This window comes from Microcaecilia unicolor, chromosome 1 (genome assembly GCF_901765095.1).
Source record: "Microcaecilia unicolor chromosome 1, aMicUni1.1, whole genome shotgun sequence".
In the NCBI taxonomy this organism is placed as follows: Eukaryota; Metazoa; Chordata; class Amphibia; order Gymnophiona; family Siphonopidae; genus Microcaecilia; species Microcaecilia unicolor.
The window spans coordinates 745546606-745570009 of NC_044031.1; the positions used below are offsets into that span (position 1 = coordinate 745546606).

At 45.2% G+C, this 23404-nt stretch overlaps 1 protein-coding gene across 1 annotated transcript in view; it reads right to left on the bottom strand.

Moving 5' to 3' along the window:
• Positions 1-23404, bottom strand: part of AKAP13 (A-kinase anchoring protein 13) — a 642893-nt gene that overhangs the window by 517220 nt on the left and 102269 nt on the right. The window contains exon 3 of the mRNA XM_030189716.1: positions 5417-5460. Within this exon, the coding sequence (XP_030045576.1) occupies positions 5417-5449 (33 nt within the window). The 5' untranslated portion in view covers positions 5450-5460. The remainder of the gene's footprint in view (positions 1-5416; positions 5461-23404) is intronic.

Consider the following 23404-nt stretch of genomic DNA (forward strand, 5'->3'; position numbering starts at 1 on the left):
TTGTCTAAAATGTCACTCCTGGACCTGGTAACTTGGCAGCTTTGGCAGCAGGGCATACCCAGGACCAGTTTAACTTCACTTCAGATTGATCTAGTTGAGAATGCAACCCTAGTTAAGGGCTGGCCGAGTTACAGATATGGGCAAATGTAGGCTTTAACAATTCTTCCTCAACCTTCTGAAGTTGTGGTAGTTATCCATGGCTGTAATTAATAAACTCTCAATCAAAAGCTGACCGATGACACTCTCATCACTGTTAAACTTCAATAATTCAGTTCACATCGTAATTAATAAACTCCATCTATATTTGACAATTCAGAATGCAATTGGATGGACAATAATACTGCCAGCCATTCCTTTAAATTATGAGAACACATCAACCTGTATGGCTTTAGAATAACCACAAGAATCAACCACCAAGGTGGAGAAACAAGGTCTGCTACGAGGAGAACAAAATGGGAGCGAGGGAGTAGCAAGACCAACAGGACTCTTCCAAGAATCAAGGGTAACAGGAAAATGATGTAAAAAAAAAAGGGTTCTTTACTGAAGCAGACTCAACACGACACCATGTTTCGGCAATAGTGCTTGCCTGAGGAGTCTGAAAGGTGTAATCAGAAAAAATAAATATGTATAAAAAGTATATACACAGATAAAAATTCTCTGAAGTTCTGACCAATAAAAGCGAATCAAAATATATGATTAAAAATTATACATAATAAAGTCTGTGTACATAAAAAATGTTTTAGATAGATAAAGAAAAGATTGGAGGAATGAGGAAACAGAAAATAGATATGAGATACTAGAAAATGACAAGCCAGTGATTCCCAAACCTGGTCCTGGAGGTACCACAGCCAGTCAAGGTTTTTAGGATATTCACAATGAAAAAGGTGAAAATAAAAGAAATGTCAAATGAGAATATGATAATCAATGCCTACTTAAGGGGAGGGGAAGAAAATTGAGAAGGCATTGATTAGCAATCTGAACTCTCTATCCCTTGCCCCCCCCCCCCCCCCAACAAAGTAGTCAAACTACTTTTCACGGAGAGAGTAGTGGATGCTTGGAATGCTCTCCCGCGGGAGGTGGTGGAAATGAAAACGGTAACGGAATTCAAACATGCGTGGAATAAGCATAAAGGAATCCTGTGCAGAAGGAATGGATCCTCAGGAGCTTAGTCAAGATTGGGAGGCGGGGCTGGTGGTTGGGAGGCGGGGATAGTGCTGGGCAGACTTATACGGTCTGTGTCAGACCTGGTGATGGGAAGCGGGACTGGTGGTTGGGAGGCAGGGATAGTGCTGGGCAGACTTATACGGTCTGTGCCAGAGCCGGTGGTGGGAGGTGGAGCTGGAGGTTGGGAGGCGGGGATAGTGCTGGGCAGACTTATACGGTCTGTGCCAGAGCCGGTGGTGGGAGGTGGGGCTGGAGGTTGGGAGGCGGGGATAGTGCTGGGCAGACTTATACGGTCTGTGCCAGAGCCGGTGGTTGATAGGCGGGGCTGGTGGTTGGGAGGCGGGGATAGTGCTGGGCAGACTTATACGGTCTGTGCCCTGAAGAACACAGGTACAAATCAAAGTAGGGTATACACAAAATTAGCACATATGAGTTATCTTGTTGGGCAGACTGGATGGACCGTGCAGGTCTTTTTCTGCCGTCATCTACTATGTTACTATGTAACTACACCTATACCTGACTCTCTCTCTCCCCATAAACTGCCTCAGAAGTCTGCAGAAAGCAGCAAAATGCCATGGGGATATTCACAGCCTCCTCTCTTCTCTAGAAGTAGGAGCCTACAACTGAACAAGTTACAGGAAGAGAGACCCAGCAGCTGCCACAGAATACCAAAAAGCTCAGCCACCGACTTGAGCAACAACTGAAGCCTTCACTTTCGGGGGCAACTTCTCCAAATGGATTAGTTTTGCTTCACTCTCTGTGAGAAGCCTCCCACTTTGTTTTCAGACACATAGAAAGTGGATAGGGTTGCCCACTGGCCAGTTTTTCAATATTCAAGCTAGCCATCAGCAGACCCCTAAAACTAGCAATACAAGCGCCCTTTTTTGTCCCTGTCGTCACAGCCCTACTCTCCCCCCCCCCCCCCCCAACATTCTCAAATCCAGTGCTTCTCTGTCCCTCCCAACCACGAGTTCGGCATCTCTCCCTCACCTCTATCACCATATCCCTTCCCTGGGGGGGGGGGGGGGGGGTCTTGCAAATTTGCCTCAATCACCGGCAGCAATAAAGGCAAACGGTCTCTGGCCATATTGAGGCCTTCGCTCTACGATGTCCCACTTCCTCTGATGCAACTTCCTGTTTCCACATAGAGGAAAGGTCCTGACACCAGCCAGAAGCAGTCTGCTTAATTGCTCCTGTTGACGGTGACCAATGCTAGTTCAGAGGACCCTGAAGAAGGGTGGATAGAAATACTGAGGAAGAGATGCTAAAACTGGGTGAAGTAGGAGAGGGAGATGCAGATATATGCTGGACTGGGAGGGGGGGAAGAGGGAAGAGACAGCCCAGATTTTTTTTTGGGGGGGGGGGGGGGGGAAGAGAGAGATGGAGATATGCCAGACCACAAGGAAGTGCAGGGGAAAGAGAGCGGGAAAGATATTGGATCCAGGGTGGGAGATATAGAAGGAAAGGAAAAGAGAGGAGGGATAGAGAATGCCTTATTTTATCAGTTAGTATACTTTCTGCATTAATAATTTTCTATTAAAACAAACGTGTGAAACCAGACAAAATACTTCCAAAAAACTGGGAGAAATTTGTGAAATAAACTAAGAACTAACCAAATTTATCTTGACTGTGCACACCACTAACACACACACAGAGCACCTGCAAAATTCCTAAGCAAATTACAGCAGTGTAAGCATAGCAATGAATACTTAAAGTCACCTTAGCACATTTTTTTCATCCTTTCTCAATAAACCTTACACATTTCTCGCCAAAGGAAGGCATCAGTGGGCTGCTGATAAAATCACAACCATCTAGAGATGAGATGAGATGAGCCCCCCCCCCCACCACACACACACATATGTAGGGAAACAAGTGGAAGGGAATGAAGTGCTACAAAAATCCCCTGCCTGAAGGTGACAACTTGTTTGGGGATAAGGTGGAAGTGGAAGAGCTCGTCGTCGTCGTCATCGAGAAACATACAGACACCATCCAAATTCCATCTCGGCACCCTTCAACCAGATCCTCTTCCTTACAAAGCTTTACCAGTGGGCCTAGACTGCGAACCTATTACTCTGAAAGGCAAAGGTTTCCGCCACCTTCCCGCTCTGCCCAGCAGCCCCAGGTCCAGTGTTCTCAGCCTTGCCAGTCCTGTCCACAAAAGCCCCAGACAGCACTCCAATCAAAGCAGGGGACAAGTTTTTGACTGGCATGAAGAGAGCATAGCCGCACTCCAAGTAACCGTCCACAGCAGGGGGGAAGCTGAATTTTTTCCATCACAGGTGACCCCTTGTAAACTCCAACCAGTGGAATAGTCTTGCATTGGTGTCAAAGACCACCAAATTGCCCATAGAGAGCATTGTCACTCAGCTCTAAGCACAAGCAGATACTTGTAGAGGAAACTTCCACCCTTCTCCAGGCCAATGCGGTTGAACCCATGCCACCAGGGGAATAAGGGAAGGGTTTCTATTCCAGGTACTTCCTTGTGCACAAGAAAATGAGGGGATTTCGTCCCATCCTAGACCTAAGGGCCCTGAACAAATTCCTGGTCAAAGAAACGTTCAGAATGATTTCCCTGGGCACCCTTCTCCTCATGATTCAGGCAAACAATTAGCTATGATCTGTGGACTTAAAGGATGCCTCTACCCACATTTCAGTACTTTCCAATCACAGGCAGTATCTCAGTTTTTGAACAGGGAAGCACCACTATCAGTATCGTGCACTTTTAGCCGCATGTCAGCTCCCAGTAATTGTCCAGTGGTAGTATCTATGCAGGCTGGGAGTGTACATGTTTCCCTATCTGGACAACTGGCTGATAAACAGCACATCACAGGAAGGGGGCTTCAACTATTTGGGTGTTGCAGTTACTAGGGTTCGTCAAACTACCCAAAGTTCCACCTTCTCCCAGTACAGCGATCAGAATACACAGGAGCCCTGCTTAGACAAATTGCAGGCTCGGGCTCATCTTCCTCAAGCGAGAGCAAAGGCCTTATTAACACTCACCTCACAGGTCCGAAGTCGCAAACAGGTCACAGCTCAGCAAATATTGAGACTGACTGGCCACGTGGCCTAAACAATGCATGTCACTCCCATGGCACGTCTCCACAAGAGAGGCCCAGTGGACTCTAGCTTCCCAATGGTCACATGCAGTTGGGAACCTAGTGGATGTGATCCAGATTCCTCCAGAGTTGACTCATGCCCTTCTCTGGTGGACTATTTGGATGAATTTGACTGTGGGACTACCATTCCAAAGCCCGCCTCCTCAGAAGGTGTTAACAAAGGATGCATCCAACCTGGGATGGGGAGCTCATATAGATGGGCTTCACACCCAGGGTACTTGGTCTGCTGACTTCTTTATCAATCTCTTAAAGCTCAGGGGCATTTGGAACGCTGAAAAGCAGAGGTTTTCAACCCAGTTCTCGGGGCACACCCAGCCAGTTGGGGCTTTCAGGATATCCATGTTCTAAAGAATACCTAAAGAATATCTCATATTACATTTCCCACATTGTAAAAGCTTAACCTACAGAACTATCCATAATGCTAACTCTTACCAAAGTACCAAACTCTGGAACTCACTACCCAAGTATATCAGACACTCAGTTGATTATATGTCATTTAGAAGTTTACTTACAGCCCACTTCTTTAGATCTGTGTTCAGCTAATCTAAAAAGAAACATTTTTTTAAATAGTAGTATTCTTGTAGTAATATTAATTGTCTTATAATGCTTCTTCTTAATTTGTTATGTAAGCCGCACCAAACCCAGCTTTCTTGGGAAAACACGGGGTAAAAATGTCAAAATAAATAAATTAAATTAACCGATAAACCTAAGGCCTGGCATTGTGAGACACTACCATATCAACCTGAAGCATACAGCCCCACAGCTCTTGTGTCACTTTTTATACAAATACAATCCAACTCTTGAACTGCACAGATCTCATCCAAGTGCTAGAAATTATAAAGCTGGCTTACTAACACTGACCATTGGTCAGAAGACCACTGTTCAGGATGCAGGTATAAACCATATTCAAAAGTCCAGCCCAGCTTCCCAAAACACTTATGTACATGCCAAATATGTCCTCTGTCCCTGTCTTCAAATGAAACGGAATAGCAATGTATCTTGAACAGATGCAGTTCTCATCATTTTTAAATTCAAACAGTGCAAAGTTAAAATTAAAAGCTGGTAATCAAGTACTGTTTTATATATTTGGTGACTGAAAATCCATCCTCAGTTTAATATTCAAAATTTGTACTTACATATAATGGAGCTTTCTGCGGATTAAGTTTCATGACCCAGAACACTGAAAGAGAAATAAGAATGTTACTTAAAAAAAATCAAGCGCCTTCACAGTAAGAAATACTCAGTGTACTTGACCATGTAGCATTGTATGAGAGCACAAACCACTGTGAACTGGGGTCTCAACTTTTTTTTGTTGTTTTTTAAATAGCGGAAATACCTGCATACATTTTTATGCAGTTGGGGTAATTTTGAGGGGTAGGAGGGGGTGTTAACTGGGTTATGTCCTTGGGGGGGGGGGGCAGCATTATATACAATCAATGTTCCAGGAGCCCCAGCTCTCCAATGATTGATTCTTCCTGATCCTTGCATCCTCTTAAGGTCAGCCTGTGTGCAGCACTTAAATTTCTAGTGCTAGATGAACCAGGTCAAGGTACAGGCATCTGCATATGACAGGCTAAAAATAACATGGCAGACTTGGTTTCTCAAAAAATATATATTTTTATTAGAGACATTTTAAACACATGAGAGAAATTCTTTCAAAATGTTGCATAGTAACATAGTAACATAGTAGATGACGGCAGAAAAAGACCTGCACGGTCCATCTAGTCTGCCCACAATAAACTCATATATGTATACCTTACCTTGATTTGTACCTGTCTTTTTCAGGGCACAGACCATATAAGTCTGCCCAGCAGTATTTCCCGCCTCCCAACCACCAGTCCCGCCTCCCATCACCATCTCTGGCACAGACCCCATATAGGTCTGCCCTCCCCTATCCTAGCCTCTCAACCACCAACCCCTCTTCCCCCCGCCACCTTGCTTGCTTTTCACATATTATTGGTGCCAGGGGCACACTGACCATTAGGGCAATAGGGCAGTACCCAAGGGCACATAACAGTAAGAGGTCCATTCTCCCCTAACCTCTATCTAGTTTAATCACTTAATAGATAATTAGGGGCCCATGAACCTTATTACCCAGGGGCCCAGATCACTGTCACTCCGCCCCAACTGGTGCTGCAAAAAATAAATAAAAAGGATGCACAGAGCTGAACAAAATGACAACTGAGACTTACTTAGATCCCCACATTATATAGTAGGTTTCATGTTGTGAAGGCAGGAAGGAAAATAAATCAAATATGGACTGCTAAAATAAAACCATCCCCCTTTCATCAGTGCTGGCACAAGGGTAGTTGGCACCTAGGGGTGTCGATTTGAAGGTTCATCTATCAATTTCCAGGTCTCTAAAGTGCCCCATTCTGAGATAGTAACATAGAGGCATATTTTCAAAGCACTTTGGGAGGCTAAGTTCCATAGGTTTCTATGGAACTTTGGGAGGCTAAGTGCTTTGAAAATGAGCCTCATAGTAACATAGTAGATGACGGCAGAAAAAGACCTGCATGGTCCATCCAGTCTGCCCAACAAGATAAACTCATACGTGTATACCTCAGGGGCATATCTGCGTGGGGCCACAGGGGCCTGGACCCCCCTACCGCCATCAACCCTCCCCGCTGCCATTGTTTACCTTTGCTGGCGGGGGACCCCAACCCCCCCGCCAGCCGACCCGATGTCTCTAAAGTTCTTCTTCGGCCTCCGTGGCCGTGCTGTAGTTGACTGTTCAATCCAGTTCGGATTCTGACGTCCCAGCACGTTGTACATGCAGGACAACGTGCTGGGACATCAGACTCCGAACTGGATTGAACAGTCAACTACAGCACGGCCATGGAGGCCGAAGAAGAACTTTAAAGACGTCGGGTCGGCTGGCAGGGGTTGGGGTCCCCCACCAGCTGAAGAAATATCTTTAAAGGCGGCAAGCGGATCTCGGCTGGCGGGGGGTTGGGGTCCCCCGCCAGCAAAGGTAAACAACGGCAGCGGGGGAGGGTTGACGGCGGGGGGGGAGGGTGGGGAGGTTCTGGCAATGGCGGCAGTGGGGGTCATGGGGGGGGGGCTAAAATGTGCCCCCTCTCTCTGGCTCTGGCCCCCCCTACCGCCAGAATCCAGATACGCCCCTGGTATACCTTATCTTGATTTGTACCTGCTTTCTTCAGGGCATAGACCGTACAAGTCTGCCCAGCAGTATTTCCCGCCTCCCAACCACCAGTCCCGCCCCCCATCTCCGGCTCTGGCACAGACCGCATAAGTCTGTTTTTGATCACTGATCACAATCACCCTACCACCACCTCTTCCCAGGATGATCCTGTAAAAATGCATAACTGAACATTACACTTTTAAATTTTAAACTTTGTTTCATACATATGTACTGTGTAATGAGGACAATTAATATTTTTTTATTGGATCACCAAACAGTTCAATTTAGGGGGAGAACTAGATGTGATGTACCTTAGACTTTAAGCAAAACCTTTGACACAGTTCTGCATAGACAGCTGATAAATAAACTGAGCGCCCTTGGAATGGGCCCTAACGTGACTTACTGGGTTAGAAACTAGTTAAGTGGAAGGAAACGGAAAGGCAGTGGTAAATGGAGTTCATTCTGGGAGGAAAAGAATGTTACTAGACGTGTGCCACTGGGATCGGACCTAGAGCCAGCTTTTTTCAATAAAGAGAAGGTTTACCTCTTTACAGATGATACCAACCTCTGAAGTAAGGGAGACACTCCTGATGGTATGGATAGCATGAAGAGGGATCTACTGAAGCTTGAAGAATGGTCCAGAAACTGGCAGCTAAAATGTAATGCTAAATAACGTAGGGTCATGCATTTGGGCTGCAAAAACCTGAGCAAGTGGTACAGTTTAGGGGATAAAATACTTCTGTGCACAAAATATGTGCAAACTTGTTATCTGATGATCTAAAGGTGACCACACAGGTAGAAATAAACAGTCAAATCCAGAAGGATATTTTGGTACACAGCAGGAGCATAGCTAGGTGGGGCCACGGGGGCATGGGCCCCCACAGATTTAGCCCTGCCCCCCTGCTTTCACCTCCCCCCACCGCCAACCCTCCCCCACCACATTCGACCCCCCCCCCCTTCCCCCGCCATCAGGTACCTTTGCTGGCGGGAGTCCCCAACCCCCGCCAGCCGAAGTCCTCTTCAGCGCCGGTCTCCAGTGCGTTGCTGATCTGGATTCTGTTTCTGTGAGTCCTGATGTCCTGCACATTCCTACATGCAGGTCATCAGGACTCACAGAAACAGAATCCAGATCAGCGAACGTGCTGGACTCGGAGACTGGCGGTTGCGGGGGAGGGTCAAAAGTGGCGGGGGGCCAGCAGCACCGGGGGGGGGGGCTAAAATGTGCCCCCCACACCTCGGGCTCTGAACCCCCCCCCCCTCCCGCAGAAGTCTGGCTACGCCCCTGGTACACAAGGAGAGGAATGGCTAGAGGAAAGCCGCTAAGTCTTTCATGAGGCCAGCAGAGAGTCAGCTAACCAAGTAGAGATAGTATATTTGTTGATGGGAATTCCTAATCTTTTAGGGTAGGATACAAAAAGGGAAAGGGAATGGGACTTGATATACTACCTTTCTGGGGGGGGGGGGTTGTAACTACATTCAAAGCGCTCTACATGTTACATACATGTACTTATTTGTACCTGGGGCAATGGAGGGTTAAAGTGACTTGCCCAGAATCACAAGGAGCTGCAGTGGGAATTGAACCCAGTTCCCCCCCCCCCCCCCCCGCATCAAAGTCTGCTGCACTAACCACCAGACTACTCCTCCACTCAAAAGCTGGGAGGACCTCCTATGAGGTTTTGTATGCTCAAGATAATAGGCTAGAAAACACTTGCAGTCTTAAGTAGGCAGTGCTGCTTCTCCAGGATGACAGTGTGGCTTAAAGAAGACAACAGGAAATACAACGAACTAATCGAGGTGGAACTCCAATACCTCTTTAGGGAGGAACTTAAGTGGGTTCAAAGAACAACCCTGTCATGGGTCTGCAATAAGGGCTTGAAGTTAGTCAACTCTTCTTGCAGAAGAGCTATTAAGAACATTACCTTATATGTGCAGAACTTCAGAGAACAGGAATGAAGTGGTTCAAAAGGAGGTTTCATGAGAGCTGCAAGGACGGCACTGAGATCTGACACCACCACAGGTGGTTTGCTAAGAGGTTTGGTATAAAACAAACCTTTCATAAATCTATCAAGGGATGAATAGAAATTGGTTTGTTATCAACTGTAGAGTGAAAGTGCTAACAGAACTCCAGTGTGCTCAGACTGAGTTAGTTATGAAGCCTGAATCTGAAAGATGGAGAAGGTACTCCATAAAGGTAGGAAGAGAGCATATAGCAGGGTTGAGTGTTCTGGCTGTACATCAGAGGGAAAATTATTTTCCATTTGAAATAGTAACACTCCTGTGTAGGTGGTTTCCTAGAAGTTAATAGTATTCTAGAGACTCCTTCTGGAAGGCTATGTTATCAAAAAGCCATCAGGGCCAGAGAACAGGGGTCTGGATGGAGGAGGGACCCTTGGTTCTGTGTTATTAGGGTTAGGAGAGGATCTAACTTCAATGGTTTCTTGGATGATATCTCTAGAAGAGGGAACCAAATTTGATGTGGCCAGTAAGGAGTAATTGGAATCACGATTCCCTGGTCTCGACATAGCTTGAGCAGAATTTTCCCTATGAGAGGCAGTGGGGGAGTGGGGCAAGATGGCATCTGAGGCTACATGGGTGGGAGCATAGTCTGGAACAAAAGCAGAGAAGCTTGTTGTTGTGAGAAGATGCAAATAAAGGTCTAGGAAACAAAAAAAAAGTTGAGTGTTTTTTTTTTCATTCTGAACCCATTGGGATTAGAACTTTTTTTTTTTTTTTTTTGGGGGGGGGGGGAGGGAGATCGTCAAGAGATTTTGAAAGCATGAGTGAATGTAACATTCATACCAAATGGGCCCTTGGCATGCCTGTAACTCATCGAATATTCCATCTCACAGACAAAGCCAAGAAAAGATATACTTTCTGAAGGAGACTTACGTCTCAGGTGGTAGATAAGGATCAGATGGAATGTCATAGGACTCCTCAGCTGAGAGGTCCTGATTTGTTTCCTAGGAGAGATCAAAGACTCTTCAAAGTACTGCTCTTGGGAAGTACATGGAAGAGTGTGCCGACTAGAGCACCGGCTCTGCACTGAGGTGTGTTAAGGCAGATGAGTCTCCGGGATTAGAGAGAATTCCTCGGCTGATGTCGATGTATGAACTGACTGACTGTCACCACAAACCCAATGTTGAGCCAGTGTGTGGGGCCTCTCCCGTCACTGTCTCTCCGACGGGCTGGGCTTGGGGCTACTGCCTATACGTCTATACTGCCTATACAGTCTATACGTGCTTATAGGGTATGTGTGCTAGCCTAAGAGCTCCACCTTGAGCATTGCCCAGATTTCCTCCTGTAGAGTAGGTGTCAGTACTGGCTGAGAAAGCGGTGTGGCCGTGGTCTGAGTTATAGCCTGTGCAGATGTAGGAGATCTCAAAGACCTCAAAGGTTCTCGATAGGAAAGAAGTTGTATGACAATAGCCAAAAAAGCAAACAGGATGCTAGGAATTATTGGGAAAGGGATGGTAAATAAGACCGCAAATACTATAATGCCTCTGTATCGCTCCACGGTGCGACCTCACCAAGAATACTGCATTCAGTTTGGTCATCACATCTCAAAAAACATATAGCGGAATTAGAAAAGGATCAAAGAACAACCACCAAAATGATAAAGGGAATGGAACTCTTCTCATATGATGAACGGTTAAGAGGTTAGGGCTCTTCATCTTGGAAAAGACATGGATGAGGGGAGACATAATTGAGGTCTACAAAATCCTGAGTGTAGTACAATGAGTAGAAGTGAATTGATTTTTTACTGCTTCCAAAAGTACAAAGACTAGGGAAAACTCAAGGAAATTACATGGAAATACTTTTAAAACATATAGGAGGAAACATTTTTTCACTCAACGAGTAGTTAAGCTCTAGAACTCTTTGCTGGAGGATATAGTAACAGGAGTTAGCGTATCTGGGTTTTAAAAGAGATCTGGACAAGCTCCTGGAGGAAAAGTTCACAGTCTGTTTTTGGGACAGACATGGGGAAGCTACTGCTTGCCCTGGGATTGGTAGCATAGAATGTTGCCACTATTTGGGTTTCTGCCAGGGTTGGTCACTGTTAGAAACAGGATACTGGGCTAGATGGACCATTGGTCTGTCCTAGTATGGCTTTTCTTATGTTCCTACGTAGGAGCGATCACCGAGTCATTGAAGCTTCCCATGCATCAAGGATGTCGATGCAAGGGAGGTGTTTGCAGAATGCCTGGAGAGAGAACGATGGCGATGCTTCTTAGGTTTTGTTTTTTTTAATGCTACAGGTCCCTCGATGAACAAGACACCGACGAAGACGATATAAAGTCCTTAAGTGGTCATGGTACCTAGTCTGATGTCGGAACCTCTTGATGTTACGTCAGTGCACCAGTTGTGGATGCCTACCACAATGCAGGTTCCAAGTCAATTACTGAATCTCCCTGCTATGCTCAATGTGGATGTCGATGCAGAACTAAAATGTTTTTCACGTACATTCTGTGGCCTTTAAGCATCCTCACTTGCATGGGCAACCAGAGGGTACATCGTATGTCCCTGTGCTTGGGACCCAAGAACTGAACACACCTGTTATAGGAGTCTGTGCCTGAAATGGTTCTATTGCATCAAGAACATGTTTTAAAGCCACTTGGCAGCCTTGTTGACATTGAGGGAAAAACAGCTGACACAAGGTCAAAAGGCTCTATGACCTGGGGAGCTCAAGTAGTCACATACCCAAAAATGGTCACTACTTCCCATGCAAAAGAAGGGTTCAGAGGTCCCAAAGGCCAAATAGTTTTAAAAATGATGAAAGAAAAAGAATATGAAGAAAAAATATCCCGAAAAAGGTAAGGCATCAAAAGGCAAGTTTTTTGCACAGAGGAGAGATTAGAAAACCAACCTCTCTGCTCCACAGAAAATGCTAGAATGCTGGTCCTGTGCTCGAGCATGGGGTGGGAAGGCACCTTTGCATGCACAATGGGAGGGGGGGGCACTGCCTCAAAGTTTTAAAGTGGCAGCACACTATAGCAGTGTCCGCACCAGGCTCCCTGAATGACATCACCTACATGTGAGAATATTATGCCTGAGTGTCCTCGGAGAACAAAAATCTTGAGCCTACTCAATGCACATAAACCTGACTAATATAAAACGTGTGGCTATGACAAATGATTTAATACCAGCTTTCTATTAGCAGCAAGACTGTTCCATTATCCTGTAAAACTGATTAAAAACACCCTATTCTCTCATTCCCCACATAAATGAAAAGACAAGACAATAAATATTTCTTGCTCAGGTCTGTATTGTGTAGCTTGACAGATAAAGTATTCACTTGGCGTCAATGGAATGTAAAGATGCCAAACAGGGCCATTAAAAAAAAAAAAATCACAGATTAGCAGCATGCATCCAAACCGGGTGTACTGTAGGTAATAGCTCCATAAAGAAAAGCAGACTGTCCGCTTAATATCCTGAAAGTGAACAGTATAAAGAATGCACCTGCAGTTAGGGAGAAAAGGGATGGAGAGGTCCCACAGGAAATCACTGAAAAGATGGGAGCAGGTCAGAATCTGGGATAAGTATGAAAGGCTGCAAACAGGGGCTCCTAGAACTCAGCATATTCTCCAGAAGAATGGGAGAGAATATAACAAACATTCAAATGTCTAGCAGACTCCAATCAAGTACAAGAAGGTAGAATATTCCATACAAAAAAAAAAGGCACAAGGAAAAAAAAAAGCCAATAAGGAGACATGCACAGTAAATTATTTCTTCTTGTTTCCACTGAGAGGTTAGAGGTGGCATACTCCCGTCCTCAAATCTGTTTTCCAAGATATCCACAATAAATAAGAGCAATGGTCCACTGAGCCCAGCATCCTGCCTCACAGTAGTTAATCCAGGTCGCAAGTACTGGACAGTTTTCCAAAGAGTAGATCAATTTTCTGATGCTCATTCCTGGGGATAAGCTGTAAACTTTCCCCAAAGTCTTCCTGGTTGGAAATGGTTCATAAACTTTTCCTCCAGAAACCTGTCCTTTTATCTTAATTTATGGTAGCTATCTTGACCACATCTTTCAGCAACAAATTCCACACCTTTGTGCATGCAGTAAAAAATGCTTTCTGTGGCTTCTTTTAAAGGTGCTACCCATTATTTTCATGGAGCATTTCCTAGTCACTTGCTGCATATCTTCTCTTCCCCCCCCCCCCCCACACACACTTTCTCCCAGCTGAAGGGTCCTACTCTGTTTAGCCTTTCTTTGTATGAGAGCTATACCATCCCCCTTTATCATTTTGGTTTTCATTCTGAAAACAGCACACAATGCTCAAGGTGCAGCAACACCTTGGATCAATATAAAGGCATCACGATAGTAATTATTTACAAGGAACGAAGAATACAACAGGCATTCCAGGGTCATGACCAGGGGCGTAGCCAGACAGCAGATTTTGGGTGGACCTAGGCAAGAAGTGGGTGGGCACCAAGTGTTCTCCACCCCACCAAAAACATATCTCAGCTGGTGGAAAAATGCTTCTCTCCACCTTGGCAGTCTGCAGCAGGCAGGCGCTGAAAACTGAGAATGTGCAGGTGCCGGTATCGTGGAGAGTAGCATTTTCATTACCATCAGGGGGAAGTCTTCAGCTAGCAGAGATTGGGATCCCCACCAGCTACTGCTAAATGTGTATTACTGTTGGGTAGGCCTGAGCCCTATGTGGGTGGGCCCTGGCCCACCCCAGCCCACCTGTAGCTACGCCACTGGTCATGACAAAAAAGATATATTCAGCACTATGTAGTTATCCGATTATCTGCTAAATTTAATACCGTCAAGCTAAACCTTATAAAAGGCTGCCCTAAAGTTATTCAGTTAACTTAGAACTGCATATTCTGTGGTCCAACTTAATTACATAACTCAGCTAATACTATCTTTCGACAGATTGTGGCCCCTCTGTTTCCAAACTTTTAACCAGTTACCAAGCCACAACAGGCCATTGCCTCCTATTCCATATGAACAGCCAAGATATTTACAATGGAGGCAGTGCATGCAACTCTCTCCCATGCGTATTCATTTTGTATATCTTAAAAATCAGATCCATTTGGGTGTCCGGAGAGAGTGGCTCTGGAGAATGTGAGCTGACTGCCCCGAGGATAGTGGATACAATAAAAGTTATGAACAAGACAAATTAAGAATCTAGGAGGGACACTTGATTCCAAATGTTGCCATCATAGCATGTATACTAAGTTGAAGATTGAAAATCTGTTAATGCTTTTCTTAGATGTACCTGCTTTTCAGACATAGATAATGCAACATAGTAGATGACAGCAGAAAAAGACCTGCGCGGTCCATCCAGTCTGCCCAACAAGATAACTCATATGTGCTACTTTTTGTGTATACCTTACCGTGATTTGTATCTGTCTTTTTCAGGGCATAGACCGTATAAGTCTGCCCAGCACTAGCCCCGCCTCCCAACCACCAGCCCCTTGATTTGTATCTGTCATTTCCAGGGCACAGACCGTATAAGTCTGCCCAGCACTAACCCCGTCTCCCAACCACCAGCCCCGCCTCTGCCAGCCAATCTCCGCTAAGCTCCTGAGGATCCCTTCCTTCCTAACAGGATTCCTTTATGTTTATCCCACGCATGTTTTAATTCCGTTACCGTTTTCATCTCCACCACCTCCCGCAGGAGGGCATTCCAAGCATCCACCACTCTCTCCGTGAAAAAATACTTCCTGACATTTTTCTTGAGTCTGCCCCCCTTCAATCTCATTTCATGTCCAATCGTTTATTGTGCGCTGTTATCAGTTTGGTCGTGCCATCTCAGGTGACTATTCCAGCTTAATAAATCAGTGATGCTGAACAAATAGATAAAGTCACAAATCTTCAGCCTGGGCAGTATATGTTGCTTGCATTTATGGTGGATTGGAAACGTTTGTGAAACGTCAGTGGAACAGAAAGATGCTTTCATAAGCTTTATGCATCCTCATGGTCCCGCTACTTCATTTTATTGGCCAGTAGGACGCGATACTTGCTGGATCCCAGAACACAACTTATCATTGCTGTTATTCCAGCTCCATCAGTGACATCATCTGGTCGGCAATATAGTTTCCCTGAAACCGTTCTCTTGCAGATCAATGATGCTTTCAGAATGATGAAGTAAGTGAAGAAGGCAGGCTTGGGAACCTGCAGTGAAGTAACTAAAGAAGGCAGGTTTGGGAACCTACAGTAAAGAAACACACAATCAGGCTTGGGAACCTGCAGTAAAGAAACACACAATCCGGCTTGGGATCCTGCAGTAAAGATACCCACCCGTGGCTGTTACTGCATGGCTATCGGGCGTGGCCCCTATGGTGCTGGGGATGCTGGTTTCAATGTGATAACCAGCAATGGCTCGGCCATCATGGATGTTATCTTTTAGCATAATGTGATTCCAGGGTCGCTAAGAGGCGTATTTTCAAAGCACTAAAGGGCCCTGTTTGCTAAGACATGTTAACATTTTTAAAGCGCGTACAATTATCGAGCGCACTATGTAGGCGCCTATAGTGATATTGTAGTCAGGTACACGGTTAACATGCATACACAGTTAATGCACGTTAAAAGCACTAACATGCCTATAACGCGGCTTAGTAAACAGGGCCCTTAGACTTACAAAGTTGCATAGTAACCTATGGAACATTATAAGTCTAAGTGCCCTAGTGTTTCTTTCTGAAAGATGCATTTGGCCCAGGCCATCGTATGCAGGCATAGCTTTTGAGGATTTCTGCAGTTGACTCCTTCCTTTTGCTGCATGGTGTCTAATCCCACGCTCTAACACCTTCTCAATCCTTTTCACTGTTTCAGCTCTAATGCATTTCATTATTTACATTTCTGTTGATCACATTTTTATATTACTATAGGGCAGATTGTGACCTATAAAGTTCTTAAAATGTTTTTGTATGCTATAATATGTATGCAGGTATGTACTGTTACTGTTTCCTATGTGCATTTGTACCCTTTTTATGTTTTAAATATGGACCTATTGATTTGGTATAAATGCTCATTTATTGTGTATTATATTGTATAACTATTTATGTTTTAATACTCACCATCCAATACCTTTTTGCATTTTATTAGGCACATCAATAAACTTGTATGATTTAATTTTTTAGCTTCATATTCACGGGCTTATTAATTTAACATGTTTGTTTTTAAATATTCTGTTATGGTATTTCTGATTGTTTTAATTTTTTAGACAGGCCTTACAAGCTGAAACATGGCCCGTTTCGGAAACATCGAATAAATCCAGCTTTACACTATTTATTACTTCTGGTCATCTCTAAGTCTCTTGTGGGTTTCTACTCCCTAAATGCATCACTTTGCATTTCTTCGCATTGAATTTTAATTGCCACACCTTAGACCATTCTTCTAGCTTCCTCAGATCTTTTTTCATGCTTTCCACTCCCTCCCGGGTGTCCACTCTGTTGCAAATCTTAGTATCATCCGCAAATAGGCAAACTTTACCTTCTAACCCTTCGGCAATGTCACTCACAAATATATTGAACAGAATTGGCCCCAGCACCGATCCCTGAGGCACTCCACTACTCACCTTTCCCTCCTCCGAGCGAACTCCATTTACCACCACCCTCTGTCGTCTGTCCGTCAACCAGTTCCTAATCCAGTTCACCACTTTGGGTCCCATCTTCAGCCAATCTAGTTTATTTAAGAGCCTCCTGTGGGGAACAGTGTCAAAAGCTTTGCTAAAATCTAAGTAGATTACGTCTATAGCACGTCGATGATTCAGTTCTCCAGTTACCCAAAGAATTCAATGAGATTCGTTTGGCATGATTTCCCTCTGGTAAAACCATGTTGTCTTGGATCTTGCAACTTATTGGCTTCTAGGAAATTCACTATCCTTTCCTTCAGCATGGCTTCCATTACTTTTCCAATAACCGCTTAGAAAAGTAATGGAAGCCATGCTGAAGGAAAGGATAGTGAATTTCCTAGAAGCCAATAAGTTGCAAGGTCCAAGACAACATGGTTTTACCAGAGGGAAATCGTGCCAAACGAATCTCACTGAATTCTTTGATTGGGTAACTGGAGAACTGAATCATCGACGTGCTATAGACGTAATCTACTTAGATGTTAGCAATGCTTTTGACACGGTTCCCCACAGGAGGCTCTTAAATAAACCAGATGGGCTGAAGATAGGTCCCAAAGTGGTGAACTGGATTAGGAACTGGTTGACGGACAGACGACAGAGGGTGGTGGTAATTGGAGTTCGCTCGGAGGAGGGAAAGGTGAGTAGTGGAGTGCCTCAGGGATCGGTGCTGGGGCCGATTCTGTTCAATATATTTGTGAGTGACATTGCCGAAGGGTTAGAAGGTAAAGTTTGCCTATTTGCGGATGATACTAAGATTTGCAACAGAGTGGACACCCAGGAGGGAGTGGAAAGCATGAAAAGGGATCTGAGGAAGCTAGAAGAATGGTCTAGGGTTTGGCAATTAAAATTCAATGCGAAGAAATGCAAAGTGATGCATTTAGGGAGTAGAAACCCCCAAGAGACTTATGTGTTAGGCGGGGAGAGTCTGATAGGTACTGAGGGGGAGAGGGATCTTGGGGTGATAGTATCCGAGGATCTGAAGGCGACGAAACAGTGTGACAAGGCGGTGGCCGTAGTGAGAAGGTTGCTAGGCTGTATAGAGAGAGGTGTGATCAGCAGAAGAAAGGAAGTGTTGATGCCCCTGTACAAGTCATTGGTGAGGCCCCACCTGGAGTATTGTGTTCAGTTTTGGAGGCCGTACCTTGCGAAGGATGTTAAAAAAATGGAAGCGGTGCAAAGAAAAGCTACGAGAATGGTATGGGATTTGCGTTCCAAGACGTATGAGCAGAGATTTGCTGACCTGAACATGTATACCCTGGAGGAAAGGAGGAACAGGGGTGATATGATACAGACGTTCAAATACTTGAACGGTATTAATCCGCAAAAAAATCTTTTCCGGAGATGAGAAGGCGGTAGAACGAGAGGACATGAAATGAGATTGAAGGGGGGCAGACTCAAAAAAAGATGTCAGGAAGTATTTTTTCACGGAGAGGGTGGTGGATGCTTGGAATGCCCTCCCGCGGGAGGTGGTGGAGATGAAAACGGTAACGGAATTCAAACATGCGTGGGATGTGCATAAAGGAATCCTGTGCAATAGGAATGGATCCTCAGAAGCTTAGCCGAAATTGGGTGGCGGAGCAGGTGGGGGAAGAGAGGTTGGTAGTTGGGAGGCGAGGATAGTGGAGGGCAAACTTATACGGTCTGTGCCAGAGCCGAAGATGGGAGGCGGGACTGGTGGTTGGGAGGCGGGAAATACTGCTGGGCAGACTTGTACAGTCTGTGCCCTGAAAAAGGCAGGTACAAATCAAGGTAAGGTATACACATATGAGTTTATCTTGTTGGGCAGACTGGATGGACCATGCAGGTCTTTTTCTGCCGTCATCTACTATGTTACTATGTATGTTACTATGTTCTATGGTTTCATTGTGTGGAGATTGGTTCTTTTGTTTCTGTCTGCCCTTTCACAGAAAAACAGGAGAGCAGTTGTGATGTTACAGAATTAAGAGTATTTTTCTTCTTCTTTTCTGCCTCCCAATAGGTGACTGAAAGCCTGACAGCTGAAGGACTCAGGCACTAATCCATTTTCTAGGTTTCTATAACTGAATTCAAGAAAGCATGGGGGGACAAGCACAGAGGATATCTAGAGGAGAGGGAATGTAAGGCTTAGTAATTCATATGGACAGGCAAACTGAGCGGGCTAAATACCATCATTTTCTCAGTTCCTAATCCAACCTTGGGATAAATGAAAAAAAGCGTGAATGCTTATGAGATTCTTCATATACAGTCTTTCTGTGGTACAACCAAAACAGTTCATATATTACATACAGGTACAGTAGGAAGGTGCTCCTTAGCGTGTTACAACTCAAGAAAGCAGAGTGATCCAAGAGTGATAGCCAGTTATGATATATTCCAAGACTACTACTACTTAGCATTTCTATAGCGCTGCCAGGGTTACGCAGCGCTGTACAAGTTTTAACATGGGAAAGGACAGTCCCTGCTCAAGAGAGCTTACAATCTAAAGGTTACAAACTATGTAGTCAGTGTAGGTATCATGAATGGGGAAGGTGGTTAGGCGCCAAAAGCAAGGGAGAAGAGATGGGCTTTGAGTAAGGACTTGAAAACGGGCAGGGAGGGCGCATGGCGTATGGGCTCGGGAAGTCTGTTCCAGGCCCATACGCCATGCGCCCTCCCTGCTCATTTTCAAGAGAGGTACTGAAAGGTTTTACTCATCTTTCACTGCCAGACAAAGGCAGTTTATTTTCAGGCAGACCAGTTCCTTTGAGTAAACTTTTTTTTTTTTTTTTTTAGCTCAGTACCTAGCTTTGAAAACTGCCTAAGACCACACAGAAAAGACGAAAAAAAATCTCCTTGACGGTTCAACTACTGCCCTAAAACTAGGATGGCATTTTTTTCAAGCGATTTGTCCTTCCCACTTGCTCACAATACATTCAGAAATTAAAACAATATATAGCGTTTGCCGTTTCCATCCTAAGAAGTTTTGATGTTCTAAAGCACAGCTATGCAAATCAGTAACTAATAAGTCAGCTTTCCAGTATGCAACAGTTAAGAGATCAGCTGTAAGCTCAATTCTAAATTTTCTTTGACTTAAAAAAACAACCACTACTGAAGGCTTTTAAAGAATGACACACTGCATCATCCAGGACAGCATAGGAATAATGCTCTCAGCTACAAAGTGCAAATATCACTTAAGAGAAAAACATTCATGCTTGCCTGCACCTTAAAAGCAACAGGTGACAAACCTAACTTTTTAGAGGACTGTGTTTTGTGCATTACTCAATTCCTAGAAAACAGCAAGGCAAAGGATCTGCAAACTCCAACATGGAAGGACAAAAAAAAGCAGATCAATCAAAGAAAATAGTTTATTGAATGACAACCAAATAAACAAATCAGCCCAAATCAGATTTGTTTATTTGGTTGTCATTCAATAAACTACTTTCTTTGATTGATCTGCTTTTTTTTTTACTCAATTCCTAAACAGGCCACTGAAAAGCACAGAAGAAAAAGTAGCAAATAAACCTAATCCCAGCCATTCCCCCTCCTTCACATCCCTTTCACAACACAAAAAAAATGGGTGCTCTGTCTCTCAAGAGAAATGTTTGCCCTCACTGTGAAAATGTGTGAAGAGCCAGACCTCCACTCACCACTTCATAGAGCATGAGCTGGGCCTAAAATAAATAGAACTCTTCCCAGTAAACTCTGAAAGGATAAAGTACAAAGATAATCAGCTGCTCTAATTATAACAGCTGATCTCATCCTCTTGCCATAATCCCCCTCTTCTGAGATAACATTTGCTTAAAAAGGTTTAGGAAGAGGCAAGAGTGGCTTTCGGTACTTTTCTTGACAAATCACATTTTCCGATATACATGCTATAGGTCAAATGGGTGACATTTTTAGTTGTATTCAAGGGCAGCTACTGTATACAGGAGAGAGTAAAACATTTGCAAAAGTTAAGGCTGACTTAATTTGTACAGTAATTCTGCAGAATACACTACAAGCTTGAGGTTAGTTCCCCCAATTTAGAGAAGTGCTACCTTTCTGCCCGATTCCTCATACTCCCTTTGCATGTTATTTACGGTTTTGCAATTTATTCATTCTCTTATAGATATAGATATATACACATATATACACATACAAGCTATAAAGCAGTAGTCAGTGGCGTAGGAAGGGGGGGGGGCGGTGGGGCGGTCCGCCCCGGGTGCATGCCGCTGGGGGGTGTCGGCGCCTCGCTGGTTCCTTGCTCTCTCTGCCCCGGAACAGGTTACTTCCTGTTCCGGGGCAGAGAGAGCAAGGAACCAGCGAGGCACCGACACCCCCCAGCGGCGTGCACTCGGCGGATTGGCCTTCCCGCCCGCCAGGTATGTTCTCGCGGGGGGAGGGGGTTACGCTATGGAGGGTGCGTCACGCTGCACCCGGGGGGGGGGGGGTGCGCAGCGGCGACCCACCCCGGGTGTCAGCTGCCCTCGCGACGCCACTGGCAGTAGTTTTCAACAATGGCCACTTGATCACAAATCCTTGTGTGTGAGCTGCATGAATATTTTCCTTTTATGGCAGAACTTAATCATTAAAATCAGTCAATCTCTTCTGAAATCCATGTGTGCATAGGATTTAAAAAAAGAGAGAAAAAGATTCTTCTATTAAGGAGCTCATTTTCAAAACAGAAAAACATCCAATAAGCAGCTGATAGACTTTTGCCAAAATGACCAAATTGCTATATTCAAAGGAGAAATTAGGTCTTACTTGATAATTTTCTTTCTATTAGTTCTTCACACTATTCCAGGATGAGTGGGATAGTCGTGTCCATCAATTAGCAGGTGGAGATAGAGAATCCAGAGCTGAGCTACAGCCTATATACAACCAGCCCCAGCTCAGCCCTTCAGCAAGTACACAAGCAGGAGAACCGAACCCCCCAGAGCCTGTGGGACAACACAAAAACAAACAAACAAAAAAACACCATCAATAACCCCGGGAGTCAGTTGCCTACCGGATTGACCCCCAAGGAGCCCATCAACAGCGCCACCCTCTGGATCAGACTCGCAGGCACTGAAAGGTGACCAAGCTAAGCAGACACCAGCCTCGCCAAATCAAGCTGACCCATAGCACGGTCACCACAAATAAGAGAAAGGCTCCTTGAATAGTGTGAAGAAGTAATGGAAAGAAAATTATCAGATAAGACCTCATTTCTCCTTCCATTACATATCTTCCCACTATTCCAGGACAAGTGAGGTGTTCCCAAGCATCCTCTATGTTGGGTGGGTATCTGGCCCGGCTGCTCTTAGAACCACAGTGCTGAAGGCAACTTCCTCTCACGTCACCACATCCACCCCATAGTGTCTATGGAAGGTATGTAATGAAGCCCACGTCACCGCCTGGCAGATTCCACCGATGTGACCAACAAGGCCTCCAACCATGAAGTCGCCATGTCGAATAGGCCTGACCACTGGCGGAGGCTGCTTGTCAGCCAACACATGTGCCGCCACCACTGTCTCCTTGAGCCAACACGCTATTGAAGTCTTCGAGGCCATCAGGCCCAATTTGTTTGCCGAACAGAAAAAATAATCTTTCTGATCTTCTGGAGTCATTGGTGACCTCCAGATACAACAGGAGTACCCAGCGCACATCCAACAGCCATAAAGAAGCTAACTGTGGACCCATGTCCTCCATCCAGAAGGACGGAAGGTCCACCGACTGATTCACATGAAAGGCTGATACCACCTTTGGCAAGAATGGCAGCACTATTTTGAGGGAGACCCCCACTTCAGTAAAATGGAGAAACAGGTCCCAGCAGGAAAGAGCCTGCAACTCCGACACCCTCTGTGCCAATGTGATCGCACCAGAACACCGTCTTCAAGGTGATATCCTTCACCGAAGCTTTATGGAGCTGTTCGAATGGAGGCTCCTGTACTGCTCTAAGAACAACGTTACGATTCTATTCCGGAGAAGAGGCCCGAAACGGGGGGGGGGGGGGGGCACAGCTGCCCCACCCTTCAAAAACACACTACATCAGGATGGTCTACCAATGACAAATGCTGCAACTAGCCATTAAAACAAGCCAGCACCGCCACTTGCATATTCAGAGAGCCCGAGGTCAAACCCTTGCGGACTCCCTCTTGCAGAAAAGCCAAAATGCACCCCTCTGAAGCTGAAAAAGAGTCCACTCCCTGCTCTAAGCACCAATTCTCTAACATGCGCCATACTCGAGCATACGCTGTGCTTGTAAACTGCTTCCAGATGCCATGGTGTCAACCATTCTGGCCTTTGCCGTCCAAGGCAGGCGAATCGCATAGTCCTCTGATACTGAAGACCATCATGCCATTAAAGACTGCTGCAACTGTGCACCTGTGCTTGCACCCAAGGCACCACTCCACGGCCATAGATCCCAGCACTTCCACATAGTCCCAGGCACACGGGCGACCGCACCAGAGAAGAAATCGAAT